Here is a 20545-nt window from a genome sequence, read left to right as displayed (position 1 = left end):
TTGGAGGTATACTGGTTCTTTCCTTCAAACATTCCCAAGTCTCCCCCATCCTTAAAAAAACATTCACTAGGCCCCAATATTCCTTGAGCTCCAGTGTATATCTCTACTTCCTTTCTCACACAAACTAGAAAAGTTGTCTAAATCTACTACTGCCTTTACTTATTCTCCCTTCGTTCACTCTTCAAACCCTTTTCAATGTTGTTCAACTTCATGATTCAACCGAAACTGCTCTTTCCACACTTTCCAATGATCTCTTTAATTGATTGCCAAATATGATGATCTTTTCTCAGCTTTCATTCTCCTTGGCATATCTCCTGCATCTGACACTGTTGGTCATTTTCACTGAATTTTTTAACTTTAATACCAAAAAAAGTACATAAAAGAGGATTGTACATGAAACCATAAATCTCCATTTCATTCATTCTTTTTTTAATGTATACAATAAACCCTACATGTTACTTTCAAAACCTTCCCACTTATCTGTGCTTCCTTCTGAATTTCCTTCTGTTCTTTTTTGGTGCATTTAAAAAATGGTCTCAGTGGTCCACTTTTTTTGGCATCCAATTGCTAAATTCTTTCCTTCTTCCCTACCACCATCCTCAAATTAAAAACTGAGAGAAAGGAAAAAAAATGTAACAAATAAGCATAGTCATGCAAAATGAATCCACATAATGACCATTTTCAAAATTGCATGTCTCTTTCTGCATCCTGAGTCCACCAGGTCACATGATTTATCATAGGTATTCTGGTGACACAGTTCACTGCTTTGATGAGAGTTCTTAAATCTTTAAAGGTCATTTTTCTTCATAATTCTATTTGCTATTGCACATATTGTTCTGGTTCTGCCCACTTCATTGCATGAATTCACACTAGCTAAAAGCCTCTGAAACTGCCTCTTTCATAATTTCTTATGGAACAACAATATTCCATTATATCCATACATAACAATTTGTTTAACCATTCCCCAACTGAAGGGCACTCTTTTAGATTCTATTTCTTTGCCTTTCTTCCCCTACTTTCCCCTTTTAATTCCTTCTGTAGGATCAGGAAGTTTGTTTTGCTTGTGGACATTCTCTCATACTACTATCCTCCCCATCAAAACTGCTCCATCTACATCCCCACTTGTTTCCCTGTCTTGAATTTGTGTGTGTGTGTGTGTGTGTGTGTGTGTATTTCCAAAACTCCTTTTGTCTGGTTCAGATTAGAGTGAAGTTCATTTAATGCCTGCTTCTAAAACCCCTTTCTCCATGTTACTGTACTTTTCTCATACATCCCAGTTAATAGAAATAGCAAGTTCCACCCCTCCCCTTCTTTCTCTTTTAACATTAGTATATTCTTCTTACTTTCTCTTCTATTGCCCCTCTTAAAAGCTTCAATCTACCCTCTGGTCTTCTGTTTTTCTTATTTAACTCAATATCCTTTAAAGATACTTAAAGGGGCACTTGCTTATTTTTCCCCATTAGAATGTTAGCACTACATCATCATACAGTTTCTTCCAATTGCTTTCCTTCCAATTTACCTTTCTAGGTTTCTCTGGGTTCTTGTATTTGTATTTCAAAATTCCTATTCAGGTCTGATCTTTTCCTGAAAGCTCTCTATTTCATTAAAGAGCCATCCCCCCTTTTTCAGCTTGGCAGGGCAAGTTATAGTTGATTTTTGGAATATCACATTCTAAGAGCTATCATTTTTAGTTTATTTTCCAGTAGGGAATTGATGATTTCTTTCTATTTTCAGTTGCCCTTTGGTTCTAATAGAGCTAGGCAGATTTTGTTTGTGATTTCTTGAAATATAGTTGTCCAGACTTTTTAAAATCATGGTTTTCAAGGGGTTCAGTGATAACTACCTCTCTTTGACCTGTTTTCTTGTCAGTTATTTTTGATGGATATCTTACACTTTTCCCCCTCTTTTTCCATCTTTTGACTTTGTTCTAATATTTCTTATTGTCTCATGGAATCATTCATTTCTGTTTAGTCTATTCTAGTTTTCTGTCCATTTCCTGGATAAGGTTGGCCACTTTCTTTTTTAAGCTATTTATTCTCCTTCCAACTCTTTCTTCCAGGAATTTTATCTTTTGCCCTAGAGATGTTTCAAACTCATCATGTCCAAAACAGATAAACTTTTCCCACAAACCCATTCTTCCTTCAAACCTTACTATTTTTGTCAAAGGCATGACCATTCTTCTAGGTTCCCAGGTTTATAACCTTAGTATTATCTTTGATTCCTCACTCTCTCCCACTTCACGTATCTAAACAAGTGCCAACTCGTACCATTTTTCCTCCACAATATCTTTTGCATACCTCCTTTTCCCCCTACTAACACAGCAAACACTTTAGTTCAGGATCTATATTATTGCAACAGCCTCTTAATTTGGTCTCTACCTCAAATCTCTCACCACTCCAGGCCATGTTCACACTGCTAAGTAATTTTCCTTAAGCAAAGATTTGACCATTTCACTCCCCCTAATTAAATTAACTCCAAGGGCTTCCTGCTGCCTCTAGAATAAAATGTAAACTCTTCTGTTTTAACTTTTCAAGTCTCTATCAACCTGGTTCCAATCTCTGTTTCTACTCTCATTTCTAGTCTCTCCCATATTCATTCTGTAATTCAGCCAAACTGTCCTTCTCTCTGTCCATTATATACAACACTGCATTTTTATGCCTTTGGATTGGCTTTCCTCTATGTCTGGAATCTCCACCTCACAGAATCCCTCTCTTCCTTCAAGACATTGTTCATACCATGAAGCCTTTCCTGATTCCCTCAACACCTTGTTTCTTCCTCTCAATCCAATTTGTATTTAACTACTCTGCATTTAATCTCTTTATATAAATATGTCATATATATGTATGCATATTGTCGCTTCCATTCATTTTATTTGTATTTCCAGCACCTGGCACATTGTCTGTCACATAGTAGATACTTAATAAAAAAATTGTTAATTGATTGCCTCATGATTAATGCTTATAATATTAATAAAAGAACAATAAAGGATTTATCACCTGGAATACAACCACAAATTATTTAGAATATTAAAGAATCTTACCACAAAAAATCCTTCATATTTGTGGAAACCATTTTTGTTAGATGGATATTTAAAATAAATGCTTATGGAAATAAGGAAGTGTAACTAAAAAAGGATACCTGTACACCCTCTGGCCCTCCTTATGAGGAATATGAAATGGAGGTAATCTGCTTACTGTTCTATGCTCTGTAACCACTAGAGTGCTATAAGCATGTGATCAACATGTTGCTATACATCGTATTTTTGTGTTACACATTTTCTATGTCCATAATTATTTGCAAGTTGGTTCCTTCATTAGAATGTAAGCTCCTTGAGGGAAGGGACTGGTTTTGCCTTTCTTTCTATCCCTAGCACTTAGCATAGTGGTCTTGAAGGGACTTAGTATTAGGGACTTGAAAAGCATATAGGTATTTAATAAATGCTTATTTATAACTGATGATGATGATAAAACTGAATTCCTGAGAAATTCCATGTCATAGAGCCTGATTTCAATACTGGTGAACATAAAAATACTATATTTTGGCAGAGTTAACATGTAGCCTATATATGCATGAAAAATGAAATATGCACTGGTTGCATAGGAGTAGAGATAAGAGACTGATTCATCATCATCTACTGAATTCAAGTTATGTAGAAAGGCAATCAGTAACAGACTAACAAAGGAAATTCCATTTTCCTATCAGTAACAGGTTTATTTTTGCCTGAATTATCTAATTAGCCTTAATTCTCTACTTTGCATCTGTGATGTTTAAAATGTTTTGTGTTGTACCAACCATTAATTGGCTAGTCAAAATATCTAGGTATATAGTGATATGGAATGTATTGTATGAAGTATGCCTATTATTTAAAATTGTTACAAAAGGAATCATTGAATCTTAAAGTTTTAAGAATCCCTTAAGGCTGTCTAATTCAACCTTCTACCCAATGATAGAATCCATTTCACAGTAAGTGGGACATCTAGCTCTGTTTGAATGCTTTTGGTGATGGGGAACTCACTATCTGAACAAGATAGCTCATTCCATTTTTTAATAGTTCTAATGGTTAGAAAGTTCTTCCTTATGTTGAGTTAAAACTGAACTCCCTGTAACTTCTATCCACTTTTTCACAGTTCTGTCCTCTGGGTCCACGCAGAATATGTCTAATCTCTCTTCCATATGGCAGTCCTTCAAATACTTGAAGACAACTATTATGTCTTGTTCAAGTCTTTTCTCCTCCTGGCTAATTATCTCCATTTCATTCAATTGTTTCTCCCATGACATGGCATGGTTTTGAGTTCCCTTGTAATCCTGGTCACCCTCCTCTGGGTGTGCTTGAGTTTATCAATGCCCCTCTTAATTAGTGCCCAGAACTGAACACAATATTCTAGATGTTGTTGTTATTTGTCCTTTGTCCTTGAAGAGGACCATAGCATCAGGAAGATGATGCCATGACTTGCAAGTGAATTAGATTAGGGCTATTCAAAGTCCACCAGTCTCATTCTCTCCTCTGGAGTCATTTGGATCTAGTGGCAAAATACAGATCAGGATGACTGGAGATGGCCCCCATTCTAGACGTGGTCTGAGCAGTGCAGAAGACAGAGGGACTATTCGATGGTCAGAATGTTATACTTCTATTAATACAGACAAGCACTGCATTGGCTCTTTGGGCAGCCACTTTATATTAAATTTGCAGTCACTAAACCCCATTAAGTTTTTTTTTTACATTGAACTGCTGTTAAGTCATCCCCTTTCCCAGACCCTAACCTTTGCACATTATGTTTTTAAAACTCTTATTTCCAAAGTGCTACCCCTTACCAGCACACATCTCTTTTGAACAAGGAGGTACATATACCCATTGCCACATTCCAGTAATGAGTTTCATTACAACAAATCTCAATGACGCCCATGCAGCATTATCTACCTCCTTTAATTAAAGTTTTAAGTTTGCTGTGTTACCCATGCTCGGCACTTTGACTTTACCCAAGGATGTGGCTATTTTTCACCCTCTTCAACATTATTTCTTCCTCTGTTACTGAGCACCTTCTCCATTGTTAGTCTTATTTCTTGGTCATACTGACATCCTCCATGCTTGATTTTACAGTTTTATTGGGGTATTTCTCTCCTTTCTCCTTCACTTATAGTTTAAGATCCTCTTGATGAGGTGGCCAAGACTCAGGCCAAACTGATTTTTTCCTCAGAGCTCATAAGATACGCTCTGCTTTAGCTAAGAGCTATTTTGTGTCAGACATTTAGAATGTCAGTCCATAATTCTGATATTCTAAGCCATAACCAAGAAAACCAAATCCTATTTGACACCTTCTGTACAGCCAGCCGTTCATTCCGCATATTCTCCTTTCTCTCCAAAAGTCAATATTTTCCCTTGGAAGTAGAGATGAAAACAGCTCCTGAGGCCCCAAAGTCCTTCAGTGTTGTACTAACTGTATGGCCTTGAATGAATTACTTAACCTCTCTGAGCTCAGGTTTCCAGATCTGTAAATTGTCTCTAAATGGTAAAATGAGGGGGTCAGACAAGGTGATCTCCAAGTTCTTTTCCATCTCTAGTCCTATGATCTTTTGGACTGTTATGACTGATCAATGTTAATTGTTCATTATGGAAAAGCCTTAGTTCCTGCCCTTCCAATGACCTATTAATAGTTGGCTAGTTCTGGAGCTAGATACCTTGGCCAGCACCCGAGGAGACTCTCTGGGCCAGGTTAGACAGGGCACTGATTCCATGAAAATGCTGCTGACCAACCAGGATCTCTAGTGCTGTCTCCTCAGATTTAAAGATTGCTCTAGTGACTTATCTGAAAAACAACATCCCTTTCAGTGATATGGAGAGTGTGGCCCCTCAGCTGTGTCAGAGACCTGACTGATACTTTCTCATAGAAAATTTGAGGTCAGATAAACACTATTTGATACATACAATACTATATGCTTCGTAAGTACACATGCATAAGATTTACTCGAGGGAAATTTAATAGGGTAAGCCACCCCGAAGATATCAGCAACATATGACTGTTTTAAAATATACAGAGCTTCATTAAACAAACATCTTTGAGGAGCCTAGAAATGAATTTTTATCAGCGACACAAACTTACCAATCAAATGGTCACTGATTTATTATTTCTAAACCTTGTAAGATGAAATAATTTAGGTGAAAAACATGCTTTCCTTTTTGTCCTTGAGACTATGCTTTTATTTAGATAGATGTTTTCCATCACTGAGGAAGCAGGAAAGATGCCAGATTGCTTTACCTATTACTTTGCCTACATTTTAATAATGTTTCTATTTATGATTTAACCCAAGATAGTACAGTTCCTTCTTATCCCAGCAACAGATACCTTTTTATTTCACTAAAGTATTTACATTGATAAATATATCACTATGAAGAGCCTAAATACTAAAACAGACTTCGGGCTTTCTAATATTGCCAAGATAATTTCATACAGTTACAAGTGGTAGAAGATAGATTTTGTGAAATGATAGAGAAGGTAGACATTGAACAATGATCAGAAAAATGCAGTAATATTATTAAAAAGGGGAATGTGATTCTGGAGTATATAAATAGGAGTTTGGCATGAAAAAACACGAAATAATAGCTCACTATACTGTGCACTTGCTAGGTGCTTAGTAGAGAACAAGGTTCAGCTTTGTACTCTTATTTTAAGAAGGATAAAAAGACTTGGAAATAGTTTAAAGAAGGGTTGCTACACAGTGGTCAGATACTCTCCATTTCTAATAAGAACTTAACAAGAGGAATATAGACCCAATTTACAGCATTCTCTTCTCCTAAATGTTTATTAGTTGTAGTATAATTATCATTAGAACAAACTGCAGCTGAGACCGTAAGCCAAAAGAGCTTTTGTTTTTGCAAACTTGGCAAGAAACAAATGAAATACTATACCAGGATGGCACCTGGGTTGTGAATTACAAATCAGATCTCCAGCTCTATTCAAGTTGATTAACAATAAGGCTATGTACAAGGCACTGTTCTTGGGCCTGGGGATGAAATAGTCCCCTGTGTTCAAGGAGTTTATACTGTACCAAGGGAAATGCGTCCTGTGTACATCTAACATAAGGCAGGAAGGGAGCGATGGGGGTCAAAGAAGAGATCCAGACAAAGTGCTCTATTAATATTTGATGAGAGAACACTTGTAGGGGAAGAAATAGAGAAGGCTCTCTAAAGAAGTAGTACCTGAGCTGAACCCTGAAGGGCGTGGGACTGAGAAGGGAAAGCACTCCATGCATGGGAAATGGCCTATGCAAAACACAGAGATGGGAAATAAAATTCTGAAATCCAGAGACAGCAAGTTGTTCAGTGTGGCTCGATTATAGAGTGCATGAGGGGGAGTCACCGGAAATAAGTCTAGAGAGGATGGAACCACTTGGCTAAGGAGTTTATATTATGTCCTACAGGCACCAGGGAACGAGTGCCTCCAAAGTTCTGTTTACATTTGCTTTGCTTTTTAGCCGAGGAGTGGCAAAGTCAGATTTGTACCTGAAGTTGCTTTGGTAGCTGTTACAAAGATACTATGGAGAGAAAAAGTGGGAGAGAGACAAGGAGACTCGTTAGGAGACTTGTAATATTCAGGTTGGTGGTTATCAGGGCCTAAACTAAGATATTAGTAGGTCTTTCCTTTTAGTTATTCAGACTCTATAAGGTTTTTTTTTTTAAAGATAAGATTTGGACAGGGAGAGGGAGAGAGGGAGAGAGGGACAGAAAGAAAGAGAGAAAGAGAGAGAGAGAGAGAGAGAGAGAGAGAGAGAGAGAGAGAGAGAGAGAGAGAGAGAGAGAGAAAACTGCCTTTGGTTTTACACCTACCTGATGCATCCTCCACTTTAAAGAGGAAAATTTATTTTTAGGAGACCCAAGAAAACAAAATATTTCAGTTGTCTCTTCCTAGTTTTGCAAGAATTGGAAATTTTAGGTCTTGGCTACAATATACCCTAATGCCAACATATACCATTGCTTATTAAAAGATTCTTCTAGTACTGACTTCCATTTTACCTTGAAAGATACCTCACCACAATTGATCTTCAACTATGCCTTTAGTGGTTTGGCTTTCAGGTCATTTATTTCTTAGCCTCTTGATTATGCAATTAAAGGCCTATAAAGAAACACTTAAGTGTACCAAGGTCACTCTTTGAAAAGAACTCTGCTGTGAATTCATGTGTAATGTGGAAAATAACAATTACATTTCTGTAACCCTATTCTCCAGACCTTAAATGAAGAATAATTTCAGGCAATTTGTGTCATGATAAAAGCACACTCTAGACTCTCGAAAAAATAGTAGATCCCTAAGGAAGTGTGGCAATAAAATACTAAACAGAAGGTTATTAACTTATTTTATTAGGCTTTCCTTGCACTGGATGGGACAAAAGTTATAAAGTAAGTAGAATTAACATTCTTTACAATTTAATGGATATGGTTAACTCTTCAGTGGTCTAATGGTAGAAGAGCATTTGTAGAGTAAGATTACAACCCTGAAATGGATGGAGAGTAGGGTTCAGAGGAATGGTTGACTATCATTAAATAGAATTCTAGGTCATTCTCTGTTTAATATTGTACCATTAAAGTCAGAGAACTTTAGAGGTAGGAGAAGCTTAGGGATCATCTACTCCTACCACCCCTTTTATAAGTGAAGTGATTTGTCCAAGAGCCCACAGGACAGACGTGGGACTAAAACTCCCATCTCTCTATTCCCTCTCTGTCCAGTGTTGTCTCCAATGACACCTCTGTACTGACACAATGTGGTGACATGTTGTCCCAGATCATAGAGTAACAACTGAAATGACTGCAGTTTGTAAGATAGCTTTCATCCCAAATTAAAATCTTGTTGAGGCTAGACCAAAGAATGGTGGCCCTGGAAATCCCACTAGTTAATTTACTATAAAGCATATCAGGGGCATCCATCATGGGCGATGGGCAGAGAAAGAGATGCTCAACTTCCAATGATTTACTTTGTGGAGTATACTCTTTCTTATGTGCCTTTAGGCTGCTTTATTAGAGGTTAAGCTAGGGAATAGAGGACGGATGGCACCTAATTCTCGGTTTACTCTTGGGCTTCTAGTGCATCGGTCAAAATATTAATATTCTTTAATTATTAACTTATGTTCACAATAAGCCTGCTCCATCATTCATTGGTATAGTAGCTAAGCATTTTTAAACACTTTGCGGTTATTCTAAAGCCTTCTGCCACTGGCCAACTGTTTGTGCTTTAATGAAACATTCCATATTCCTTCTTATTAACATCTATTATTCAACAGCTGGTATACTTTATAGTTATTGGAAAAGGGAAAGAAACTAAAATCAATTCACCATAGCTGCAGAAAGACAAATTTAAGATCTCAGATCTCACACAATTTCTGTGACACGAATAGACTGAACTCACAGTATAAAATTTCCTTGTCACAAATCAACTAGTCTTAGAAGCAGGTCAGTCAGTCACCAAGCATTTATTAAGTGCTTACTGCGCACAAGACATGTCAGGCATCATCCTTGATTTGAAGGGTCTCAGGAGGGAGGGAATCAGGGAACAGATGTGGCAAAGCTAAAGAGCATGGTGTAGAGGAGGTAATAGAGCAGACCTGGGGAAACTGCAGGGAGCCAGGCAGGAAATATGGCTTAATAGAGTTGCCCTGGGGGTCTCTGAGTGGCTTCTCCTGGTCTTCAGGTTTCTCTTATTTACAATTTATTTTCTGTTTCCTCTCATCTGTTATATTGAGGTCTTCATCACTCACCTAAAGCATTTTCACAGAGATGGGAAAGGTACTGAGAAATGTTAGCTAGTTTGGGGACCAAACTACATTATCATTTCCTTCCAAAGAAACCTTACATTTCCATCATCAACCACTACAGCCTCTAGTCCAGAAAAAAGTTGCAATGAATCAAGTAAATGACTCAATTCTAAAACACGGTCCCCATAACCATTTTCCATTTTAATCTCAAGCTGGACTTTAGAATAGTAATGTTTCTTAAAAGGCCACCTTTCTATTCTACAGGCACAATTTATAAATCCAGTTAATTTGTTGTAGCAAATTATCCATGTACTCATAATAGGGTCCAGAACTGCACATGAGTGGGTATATTTTGGTAATTTATATTTTAAAATAAGTGGCTTAAGTATGCCTTTTCATTGCTGGCTGCACCCATATTAAAGCAATTTAACATAATTTTTCAGTATGCAATTTTGCCCAGTTAGGCCATCAACAGAATAAAAACAGCTTACACAAAACAAGATATAACCCTTCCCAAATTTAATGCCATATCTTTACAATTCAGGAAGAAAAGAGCTACGAGCTCTTGAGATAGGGATAAAAAGTAACCCAGGTAGTGTGGAAGGGGGCTCTGCAGGGAGGCCAAGCTTTGGCCTCTTGGTCTGTCTTATTCTCCCTGTTCTGACTCAGGTTTCCCTGTCATTTTCTTTCATAGCTCTTAGCTTTGCCTTCTATGTCTAAGCAGAATGAGTTCTCCCCCTCTCCCAAGTCAGGCCCTCAAACTTTGTAACTGTATCTGCTCCTGGTGAAACATCCCAGTGCCTTCCCTCAATCTCTCCTCAGATGTCGTGACCTCCAGGCTGGAGCCTAACATTCCAAATGTGGTCTGACCCAGGCAGGGAACAGCAGGACACTGGCCTCCCTTGTTCTGGATTCCCTACTGGACACCAGGGAACGCTGCTTCCTTACCTAAGGGTTCAGAAACCACCAGCTGAACAATTGAGGATTGATTGGAGATAGAGAATCAAAGCCATTAGTCTGTACTTGGCAAAATCCCCCTTTCACTGCTCTTGGAAAATTTTCACAATGTCTACTCCTGTTCAGTTCTGTGGTACCTCTTCCCTTCTCCCTGTTTCTCAAAGACCAATGAACCATTTTAGTTCTTGGTATAGAATTCTTTTATCTGGATCTAGAGAATTAAACTGATTTAAACCATTTTCCTCAGAGCCTTCTTAATGTATGCAGATTAATGCATTAATAGGAAAAACATAAATGATAAAGCAGCTAAGTAGGTAGACGCTCTTTCATTCTACCACCCACACTAAGCAAGCCACATGCCAGGCAGACGCTTACATAATAGACATTAATAAATGTTTACTTGAGTTGACCTGTCGAGCCTCCTTGTTCTTACTCTGAATGTAATTCTAGAACAGTAGTATGGTGTAGTGAAAAATACATTAGATCGGGATGTGTATCTAGGATCTACCATTTACTAGCTATGTGGCTTTGGGCAAACTACTTTTATCTTTCAAAGGTGCACCTTAGGCAAAATGCAGGAGATATTACTTACTTTTTCTATCTCACATGTTGTTGGGAGGGCCTAACGTACTATGGAAGTCATTGTCATAGACCCAGAGCTGGAAGGGACCTCAGAAGCCATTTAAAACAATCCTTTGGTTTTATAGATGAGGAACTGAGGCCCAGAGAGGTTGGTGAGTTCCCCAATGTCACACAAATATTAAGGAGCTAAACTGGGATTTGAACTCAGGCCCTTTGACTCCAAATCCAATAAGCTTTTCACTTGAACTTAAAAACGATTTTTAAAGCAATTAGTATTATTAATAAGCTTATTAGTTATGTTAATCTGCATTGGCAGCACATTGTGTTGAAAATTGAGTTGAAGTTGCAGGTCTCATTAGTGACTTTTAAGATCTACCTAACAAAGGTATTCTCTCCTTTTCAAGAGAGTCAGTTTTTTTTTTTTCCTTTTTCTTGTTTTGGCTAGGTAATGGGATTAAGTGACAGGGCCCAGGATCACACAGCTAGTGTCACGTGTCTGCGGTTGGATTTGAACTCAGGTCCTCCTGACTCCAAGGCTGGTGCTTAATCCACTGTGCCACCTAGCTGCCCTGAGAGACAGAGATTTTTAACTGCTGATTAGCTTGTGTTCTCCTCTGCAAGCGTGTCATTAGTCATTTTTTTTCTTTTTTGTCTGTGGATCACAATTCCTAAACTTGACATTTTCAGACTCCACTTTTACAGGCATTCTAAAAAGAAAAGAGTCCAATTGTGAGGCTTACCTGGCCTAAACGTTGAACTGAAGACATTTTTCTTTTATTTAACAGCCCAATTAACAGCCCTATTAGTGAAGGTTGGGGGGAGGGAGAAATCAGCTGAGGAATCAGAGAAGAAATGAGAACCACCAAGAGAGCAACAAGTGAACAAGAAGTGCGTGCGCCCGACGTGCAAGGTGACCCGCCAGGCCCCGGCACACCTACCACTTGGAAGGCTCCCGCCACTTTGACAGGTCGGAAGCCCTCGGCAGGCCCACAGCGATCTGCGTGGCCGTTACAGAAGCAGCTGCCCTTGACGATGAAATCATAAATGGCGTAATGTGTGAAATGCTGGGGTTTTGCGTTGAGGTTGTTGCCCTGGCAGGGACAAGGTTGGCGCTTCAGCAGCTGCACACGGAGGTTGGTGATCTTTAGCTGCTCCTGGGCTTTGGCACTGTACGGATCCTCAGCAGAATGTGGTGGGGACAGAGCTCTGTAGATGACCTGGCAAGAGAAAGGCATAGCAACTGAGCAAAGGAAAGGGATGGGAAAAGCATGAGGACAGAAGCACTTTGAATGAGGAGGCCTTGTGTATGCACAAAACCTTATTAAAAACACCGCCTCATTTGGCTAGCCTAGTTCTGGTTTGATTCATAAGGTTACCTATGACATCCGTAAATGGGATATGCAGGTACTGAAAGCTACAACTGTGGAGAGAATGACCACACGGATATTTGAAGGAGCGTATTTATAATAAGATTAAGATCTGGTAGGGACTTTAGGGCTCATCCCTCCAGTCCAACACACTTGTTTCACAGATAAGGACACTGAATGTTGTCTCCCACACTCGAATGTCAACTCTTTGCAAATGAGGATTATTTCGCTCACTATACTTGTGTCCCCAGTGTCCAGCAGTGTCAGGAATCTAGCAGGTCAATAATAAGTTAATTAATACATAATAAACACTTGTGCTTGTTTGAGAACCAGAAAAGGTAATCGATGGTCCCAAATCTCTAGATAGTGAGTATCAGAGCTGGACCCTGAACCCAGGTCTGCCTTCTCCAAACTCCCAAGTGCCTCTTCCACTATCGTCTGGTCGCAGGACAAGCATGAAGGATGACAGGTAGGTAAGTAGGGCAATGCACTGGCACCACATTCTCCCGAGGAGAAAGCACAGAGGCCTCCTGCATGCTGGGGGGCCACCTCTTTCCTTCCCCATCACCCCAGTATAAGCTTTTGGTGGGATATGGACAGAGTCATTCACAATGGGCTGGGATGGATGATCGGTCACCTGTATTTCTTGAGGGGAGGACCAGGATTGATGGGATTACCAAATCCATTTGAGTATTTGAGAGTTCTCCTTGTCATGAATCTGGTTGTGGATTTGCTTGTTTATTCTAATTCTATATATAGAGTCCATAGAAAGATATTTTCTTTGAAAATTTAACCAGTTTAACTCCCCTTTAATTTCAGTATTCACTCATTCATTAAAGGCATTAATTGACAGACAGACAACAGTCTCCAAAACTTGTTTGGCAGACTTCCTTTTTCTTCTCCCTTAAAAAAAAAGATACATTTTGGAAATTCTTCTCAAAGTCATATAAGCACAACAAGAACTGTCAAAAGTTGATAGGGCAAACACTCAAATGGCTCATCACCACAGGGGGTATGTAATAGGCTTATCTGGAGTACCAAATCAGGTAGCCCCCTCCTCACACACAAAAAACTAGAGGTGGTAGAATAAAACACAGTTTTAAAGGCTTTCCTTCAATAATGAACCTCTCAAACTCTAATAAAAGATTCTTTGATAAATATAACCAAAGAGCTAACTCTGTTAAACAAGTCTCTGATTATTATCAACTGAACCACAAAACTGGGAGATGTACGCTTGCCAATAAAGGTATTTATCACTATCGTGGGGGGTGTCTGAAGAAGGGCCTAAATGGAAAGGGAGTCTCTATAAATGGTGGGGTCCTCCACATACTCCTATTTTCAAATGACATTATGTTTTATTTATCAAGATGCATAATGTTATAGGGCCTCCTCAATGAGACTCAGAATTACTCAAAAGCAATCAATTTAATAATCTATAAAGGAAAAAATATGGAGGGAAAATGCCTATTTTTTTTTTGGACTATGCCATGCATTGGATGACCACTGAATATTTAATTTATATCTGAAACAAGTACCTCAGAGGGACAATGAGTTGGGCTAAGGGCATATCCTAAGGTCATGCCTTGCCAAACCCCAATCATGGATAACTCTGACTTTCTGCTGCCTGTCACATGCTGTTCAACTGAGCTGGGAAAAATCATGAAACCATACTGACTGGGTCCACCACAAATTTATGTTACACACATCTCAACTGGGTCCTCCCTTCAACAAGGCAATCCTTTTACACCTGAATCAATTTACTATCCCACATACCACACACTCACCCAAGCAGCTCTTCCAAACCTCCCCCTGCCCCCATCCTCTGCCTCATATTTTACTTTCAACATGAAGCTCTGCTTGATCTGAACTCCCAACACCTTCCACCTCAATCAGTCTCTTCTCCCCATGGACTGGAGAACAGAGCTCTAAACTCCACCCCAAAATTTCCTTCATATAAAGCGAGGATCTGAACTTTCCAGGTAACTGTCCACTTTTCACCAGCAGGTCGGTTTGGTGTGAACTCCACAAAACATGATGCCCTTGGGGCCAGGTATCCCCTGGTTTCTCTCCTTCTCCCATCCTTCTGCCCTCTCCATCTTCCTTAGATTATAAACTCTTTGAGGGCAGGGACTGTCTTCTTCTTATTTGTATCCCCAGCTCTTTAACAAGTCTCTGGCCCATAGTAGGCACTTGATAAATGTTTATTGAGTTGAATATTTCACTGGAAAAATTGAGGACATACATTGAGAACTCCTCAAACTCACAGCACTCAGCTGTCTCCCTCCACTATCTCCTCCTTCACCTCTGTCTCATGGAAGACTTCCTTGCCAAGACAAACTCTTTTTTTTTTAATGGTAATTTTTATTTTTTTGTTTTCAACATTTACTTCCACAAGATTTTGAGTTCCAAATTTTCACCCCATCTCGCCCGTCCCCCCACCCCAAGACGGCATGCATTCTGAATACCCCTTCCCCTAGTCTGCCTTCCCTTTTATCTCTCCCCCCCTTCTCTTATCCCCTTCCCCTTCAATTTTCCTGTAGGTCAGGCTGGATTTCTATACCCCATTTCCTGTATTTCTTATTTCCCAGTTGCATGTGAAAACTTTTTTTTTAAACATGTGTTTTTAAAACTTTGGGTTCCAAATTTTCTCCCTTCCTCCCTCCCCACCCACCCTCCTTGATAAGGCAAGCAACTAAATATAGGTTATATATGTGCAATTATGCAAAACACTTTCATAGTAGACATGCTGTGAAAAACTAATTCTATTTCCCTTAATCCTATCCTGCCCCCCCATTTATTCTGTTCTTTCTTTTGACCCTCTCCCTCCTCAGAATTATTTGCTTCTGATTACCCCCTTTCCCAATCTGCCCTCCTCTCTATCATCCCCTTACTCTTTTGTCCCCTTCCCCCCCATATTTTCCTGTAGGGTAAGACAGATTTCCATGCCCAATTGCGTGTGTATCTTATTCCCTCCTTAAGTCAAATCCTATGAGAATAAGATTCACTCATTCCCTCTCACCTTCCCCCGTTTCCCCTCCACTGTAAGAGCTTTTTCTTTTCTGTTTTTTTTGTGTGAGATAATTTACCCTGTTCTCCTTCTCCTAGTATAATCCTCTCTCACCCCTTCATTTTATTCTCCAGATATGACCCCTTCATTTTCAACTCACCCTGTGCCCTCTATCTATCTATCTATCTATCTATACGTACATATAATTTTTTCCCCTCCAACTACCCTAATACTGACAAAGGTCTCATGAGTTACAAATATCATCTTTCCATGCAGGAATGTAAACAGTTCAACCTTAATAAGTCTCTTATGATTTTCTCTTACCTGTTTACCTCTTCATGTTCTACTTGAGTCTTGTATTTGAGAATCAAATTTTCTATTCAGCTCTGGTCTTTTCATCAAGAATGCTTGAAAGTCCTCTATTTCACTGAATGACCATTTTTTCCCCCTGCAGGATTATACTCAGTTTTGCTGGGTAGGTGATTCTTGGTTGTAATCATATCTCCTTTGCCCTCTGGAATATTATATTCCATGCCCTGTGGTCCCTTAATGTAGAAGCAGCTAAATCTTGTGTTATCCTGATTGTGTTTCCACAATACTTGAATTGTTTCTTTGTGGCTGCTTGTAATATTTTCTCCTTCACCTGGGAACTCTGGAATTTGGCTATAATATTCCTAGGAGTTTTCCTTTGGGGATCTCTTTCAGGAGGAGATCGGTGGATTCTTTCAATTTCTATTTTGCCCTCTGGTTCTAAAATATCAGGGCAGTTTTCCTTGATAATTTCTTGAAAGATGATGTCTAGGCTCTTTTTTTGATCATGGCTTTCAGATAGTCCAACAATTTTTAAATTCTCTCTCCTGGATCTATTTTCCAGGTCAGTTGTTTTTCCAATGAGATATTTCACACTGCTTTCTAATTTTTCATTCTTTTGGATTTGTTTTACAGTATCTTGATTTCTCATAAAGTCACTAGCTTCTAATTGCTCTATTCTAATTTTGATGGAAGTATTTTCTTCAGTAAGCTTTTGGACTTCCTTATCCATTTGGCCAATTTTGCTTTTTAGGGCATTCTTCTCCTCATTGGCTTTTTGGACCTCTTTTGCCATTTAGGTTAGGCTATTTTTTAAGGTGTTATTTTCTTCAGTATTTTTTTGGGTCTCCTTTAGTAAGCTGTTGACTTGTTTTTCATGATTTTCTTGCATCACTCTCAGTTTTTCCTCTACTTTTCTTACTTGCTTCTCAAAATCCCTTTTGAGCTCTTCCAAGGCCTGGGATTGATTCATATTTTTCTTGGAGGCTCTGGATGTAGGAGCTTTGGCTTTGTTGTCTTCTTCTGGTTGTATGTTTTGATTTTCTTTGTCACCAAAGTAAGATAATATAGTCTGACTTTTGTTGCACTGCTTACTCATGATCCCAGCCAATTACTTGAGTTTTAAACTCTTTGTTATGCTAAAAGTCTGCTTCCAATGTGGAGAATGTACTGTCCCAATCTTCGGGGGTTTGTACAGCTGTTTTCAGAGATACTTCTAGGGATCTAAAAATTTTCAGTTCTTCCACGGTGCTATGATAAGGGGCGAGGTGTTTTCTCTCTACCACCACAACAAGCTCCACCACACCAGTGTTCCTCCTTGCCCCAGGACCGCCCCTCAGATCTGTGACCCAGATCCAAGCACCGGTAAAGCAAGAGATTCTTGCCTCAGCACCTCAAAGAGATCCCTGCAATCCCCCTCTGATCAGCCACTTGATTCCCCCTCAGTCTATGGGCCGGAAGCTCAGGAAACAGCCGCGGCCCAGGGCCATGCTCAAGACTTGTGGCTGAGACCTAGCTCTTCTCTCACCGCAGTCACAGACTTTTCCCATTGACCTTCCAAGTTGTCTTTGGTGTTCATGGGTTCAGAAGTCTGGAAACCGCCACAGCAGCCTGCGATTCAGTCCTCTGAGGCCTGCTCCAGGGTCACTGCATCCTGTACACGCACGCTGAACTGCGCTCCTCTCCCTCCCCAGCACGATATACCTTTCTGATCAACCATCCAGGCTGTCTTTGGCTGAAAATGTTTCACTCTGTCTTTCTGTGGGTTATTCTGCTTCAGAACTTGTTTATAGCCATTTTTTATAGGTATTTGGAGGGGTTTGGGGGGAGAGCTCAAGCAAGTCACTGCTTTCCCTCTGCCATCTTGGCTCCGCCCCCCAAGACAAACTATTCTACGTGCTCCCTTGACCCCATCCCACTCTTTCTTCTCCAGTAGATTGTCCCCACTTTGACCCTCCTTCTCTCATTAACCTTAAATCTGTCTTTATCTACTGACTGCTTCCCTGCTGCCTATAAATATACCCATCTCTCCTCCATCCTTAAAAAACCCTCACCTGATGTACAATCCCTGCTCAATATAATTGAATATCTCTGTTCTCTTTTGTGGTTAGACTCCTTGAGAAACCTGTCTACACTTGGTGTCTTTACTCCTCTCACTGGATTTATAAATCCCCAATTTGGCTTCTGATCTCATCATCCAATTGGAATGGCTCTTTCCAAAGGAGTCCCTAATCTTCTAATTGCCTCTAATGAACTTTTCTCCATCTTTATCCTTGAACTATGTGCTGCCTTTGATATTATTGATCATGTCCTCTTGCCCTGGATGGAGATTTGATCCTCTTTCCTTTCTGACACTGATTTCTCCTGATTCTTCCCTTGTCTGACCGTTCCTTTGCAGTCTCCTCTGTTGGATATTCACCCAGGTTATGTTCACTAAACATGGGTGAGGCCCAAGGCTCTATCCCTCTATATTATCTCAGTGATCTCATCAGTTCACATAGGTTCAAGCATCATCTCCATGCTGATGACTCCCATGTTTATATATCTAGCCAGGGGTGGTGAACCTGCAGCCTCAAGGGCCCAAGTCCTCAAGTGTGGCCCTTTGACTGAATCTAAACTTCACAGAATTCTGTGAAGTTCTGTTACCTTCAAGGGGGGCTAATTAGACACTCATTCCAATAATGTTGCCACAGATAAGAAATTGCTTTAGGATTGTTCCTATAAAACTGCCTTAAAAAAAACTAAACACAACTACCTGTTATATTCTTGTGAAAATTCTCAATATTATCATATTTTGGACTTTTGAGGGTGGTTTTTATTTATTTGGAACAGACAAAAGTCATCAAAACCTACATCTGATAATAAGTAAGATGGATGACCAAATGACATATTTTTAGCTAAAAACAGTATGACTAAACGATGATCACATAGTCTTCAAAATTGGCTCTGAAGTTAATTCCAAGTGAGGAGCTCTGAATATGTTTTGAGCAATGGCGTATCATCAGAATAACTTTATAGACTCTAAAGACAATATTTTTAAGAAAACTTTCCTTCTAAGCAGAAAGCTGGGAAACAATTTTTTATAGCAAGTACCTCTGACAAAGGCCTTATTTCTCAAATACATAGAGAGCTGAGTCAAATTTATAAGAATACAAGCCATTCCCTAATTGATAAATGGTCAGAGGATATGAATAGGCAGTTGTCAGATGAAGAAATCAAAGCTATCAATAGTCATATAAAAATGCACTGAATCACTATTGATTAGAGAAATACAAATTAAAACAACTCTAAGGTACCACCTCATACTTATCTGATTGGCTAATATGACAGAAAAGGAAAATGATAAATGTCAGAGAGGATGTGGGAAGAACTAATAATACTAAAACTAAAATAAATATAAATATAAATAAATATAAAATAAAATAAAATACTAAAACTAAAATAAAAAAACTAAGAAGAACTAATAATACACTGTTGGTGGAATTGTGAACTGATCTAATCATTCTGGAGAACAATTTGGAACTATGCCCAAAGGGCAATCAAACTGTGCATATCCTTTGATCCAGTAATACCACTTCTAGGTCTGTATCCCAAAGAGATCATAAAAAAGGGAAAAGGACCTACATGTACTAAAATATTTATAGCAGCTCTTTTTGTGGTAGCAAAAAATTGGAAATTGAGGGGATGCTCATCAATTGGGGAATGGCTGAACAAGTTGTGGTATATGAATGTAATGGAAAACTATTATGCTATAAGAAATGATGAGCAGGCAGATTTCAGAAAAACCTGAAAGATTTCTATGAACTGATGCTGAATGAAGTGAGCACAACCAGGAGAACATTGTACATAGTAACAGCCACATTGTGCGATGATCAGCTATGACATACTTAGCTCTTCTCAGCAATACAATGATCCAAAAGACTCATGATGGAAAATTCTATCCACATTCAGATAAATAACTGATGGATCTGAATGCAGATTGAAGCATACTATTTTCACTTTTTTTGTGTGTGGGTTTTTTCTTTTTGTTCTGGTTCTTCTTTTACAACATGACTAATATGGAAATATGTTTTATGTGATTATACACACACACACACATACATATATAAAACCAATATCAAATTGCTTAAGGAGGGGGGAGGGATAGGAGAGAGGGAGAAAATTTGGAACTAAAATTTTTATTTAAAAAAATGAAGGTTAACAATTGTCTTTACATGTAATTGGAAGAAATAAAATGCCATTTTTTAAAAAAGAGAAAAAAGAAAACTTTCCTTCTATCCTACACTGGACTTATGAATTCTAGTATGATTGGCAAAACAGAACATAGTCTCATTAAATCTTGTTTCTATCCTTATAATCTCTCTTGCATCCAACTCCACTCCACTCATACATCTGCCATTATGGTTCAGGGCTTCATTAACTCTTTCCAATATATCTTGGACTTTACACTAAAACCCTCACACTTCCTTCAAGAAGCATATCATTCACTCCCTTATCCATGAAGCCTTTCCTGAACCCTTCAATTGCTAGGACCATCCCACCCTCCATAAACTGTCTTGTATTTATTTTGTCTCCTCTGGCAGAA

At 38.9% G+C, this 20545-nt stretch overlaps 1 protein-coding gene across 5 annotated transcripts in view; it reads right to left on the bottom strand.

Moving 5' to 3' along the window:
* Positions 1 to 20545, bottom strand: part of NTN4 (netrin 4) — a 225053-nt gene that overhangs the window by 68298 nt on the left and 136210 nt on the right. For all 5 annotated transcript variants that reach the window (XM_027855752.1, XM_027855754.1, XM_027855750.1 and 2 more), the window contains exon 3: positions 12216 to 12494. In XM_027855752.1, coding sequence (XP_027711553.1) covers positions 12216 to 12494 — 279 coding nt within the window. The remainder of the gene's footprint in view (positions 1 to 12215; positions 12495 to 20545) is intronic.

Source organism: Vombatus ursinus, unplaced genomic scaffold (genome assembly GCF_900497805.2).
Source record: "Vombatus ursinus unplaced genomic scaffold, bare-nosed wombat genome assembly UNPS02011334.1, whole genome shotgun sequence".
Lineage (NCBI taxonomy): Eukaryota > Metazoa > Chordata > Mammalia > Diprotodontia > Vombatidae > Vombatus > Vombatus ursinus.
This window is presented reverse-complemented; position numbering and strand designations above follow the sequence as displayed.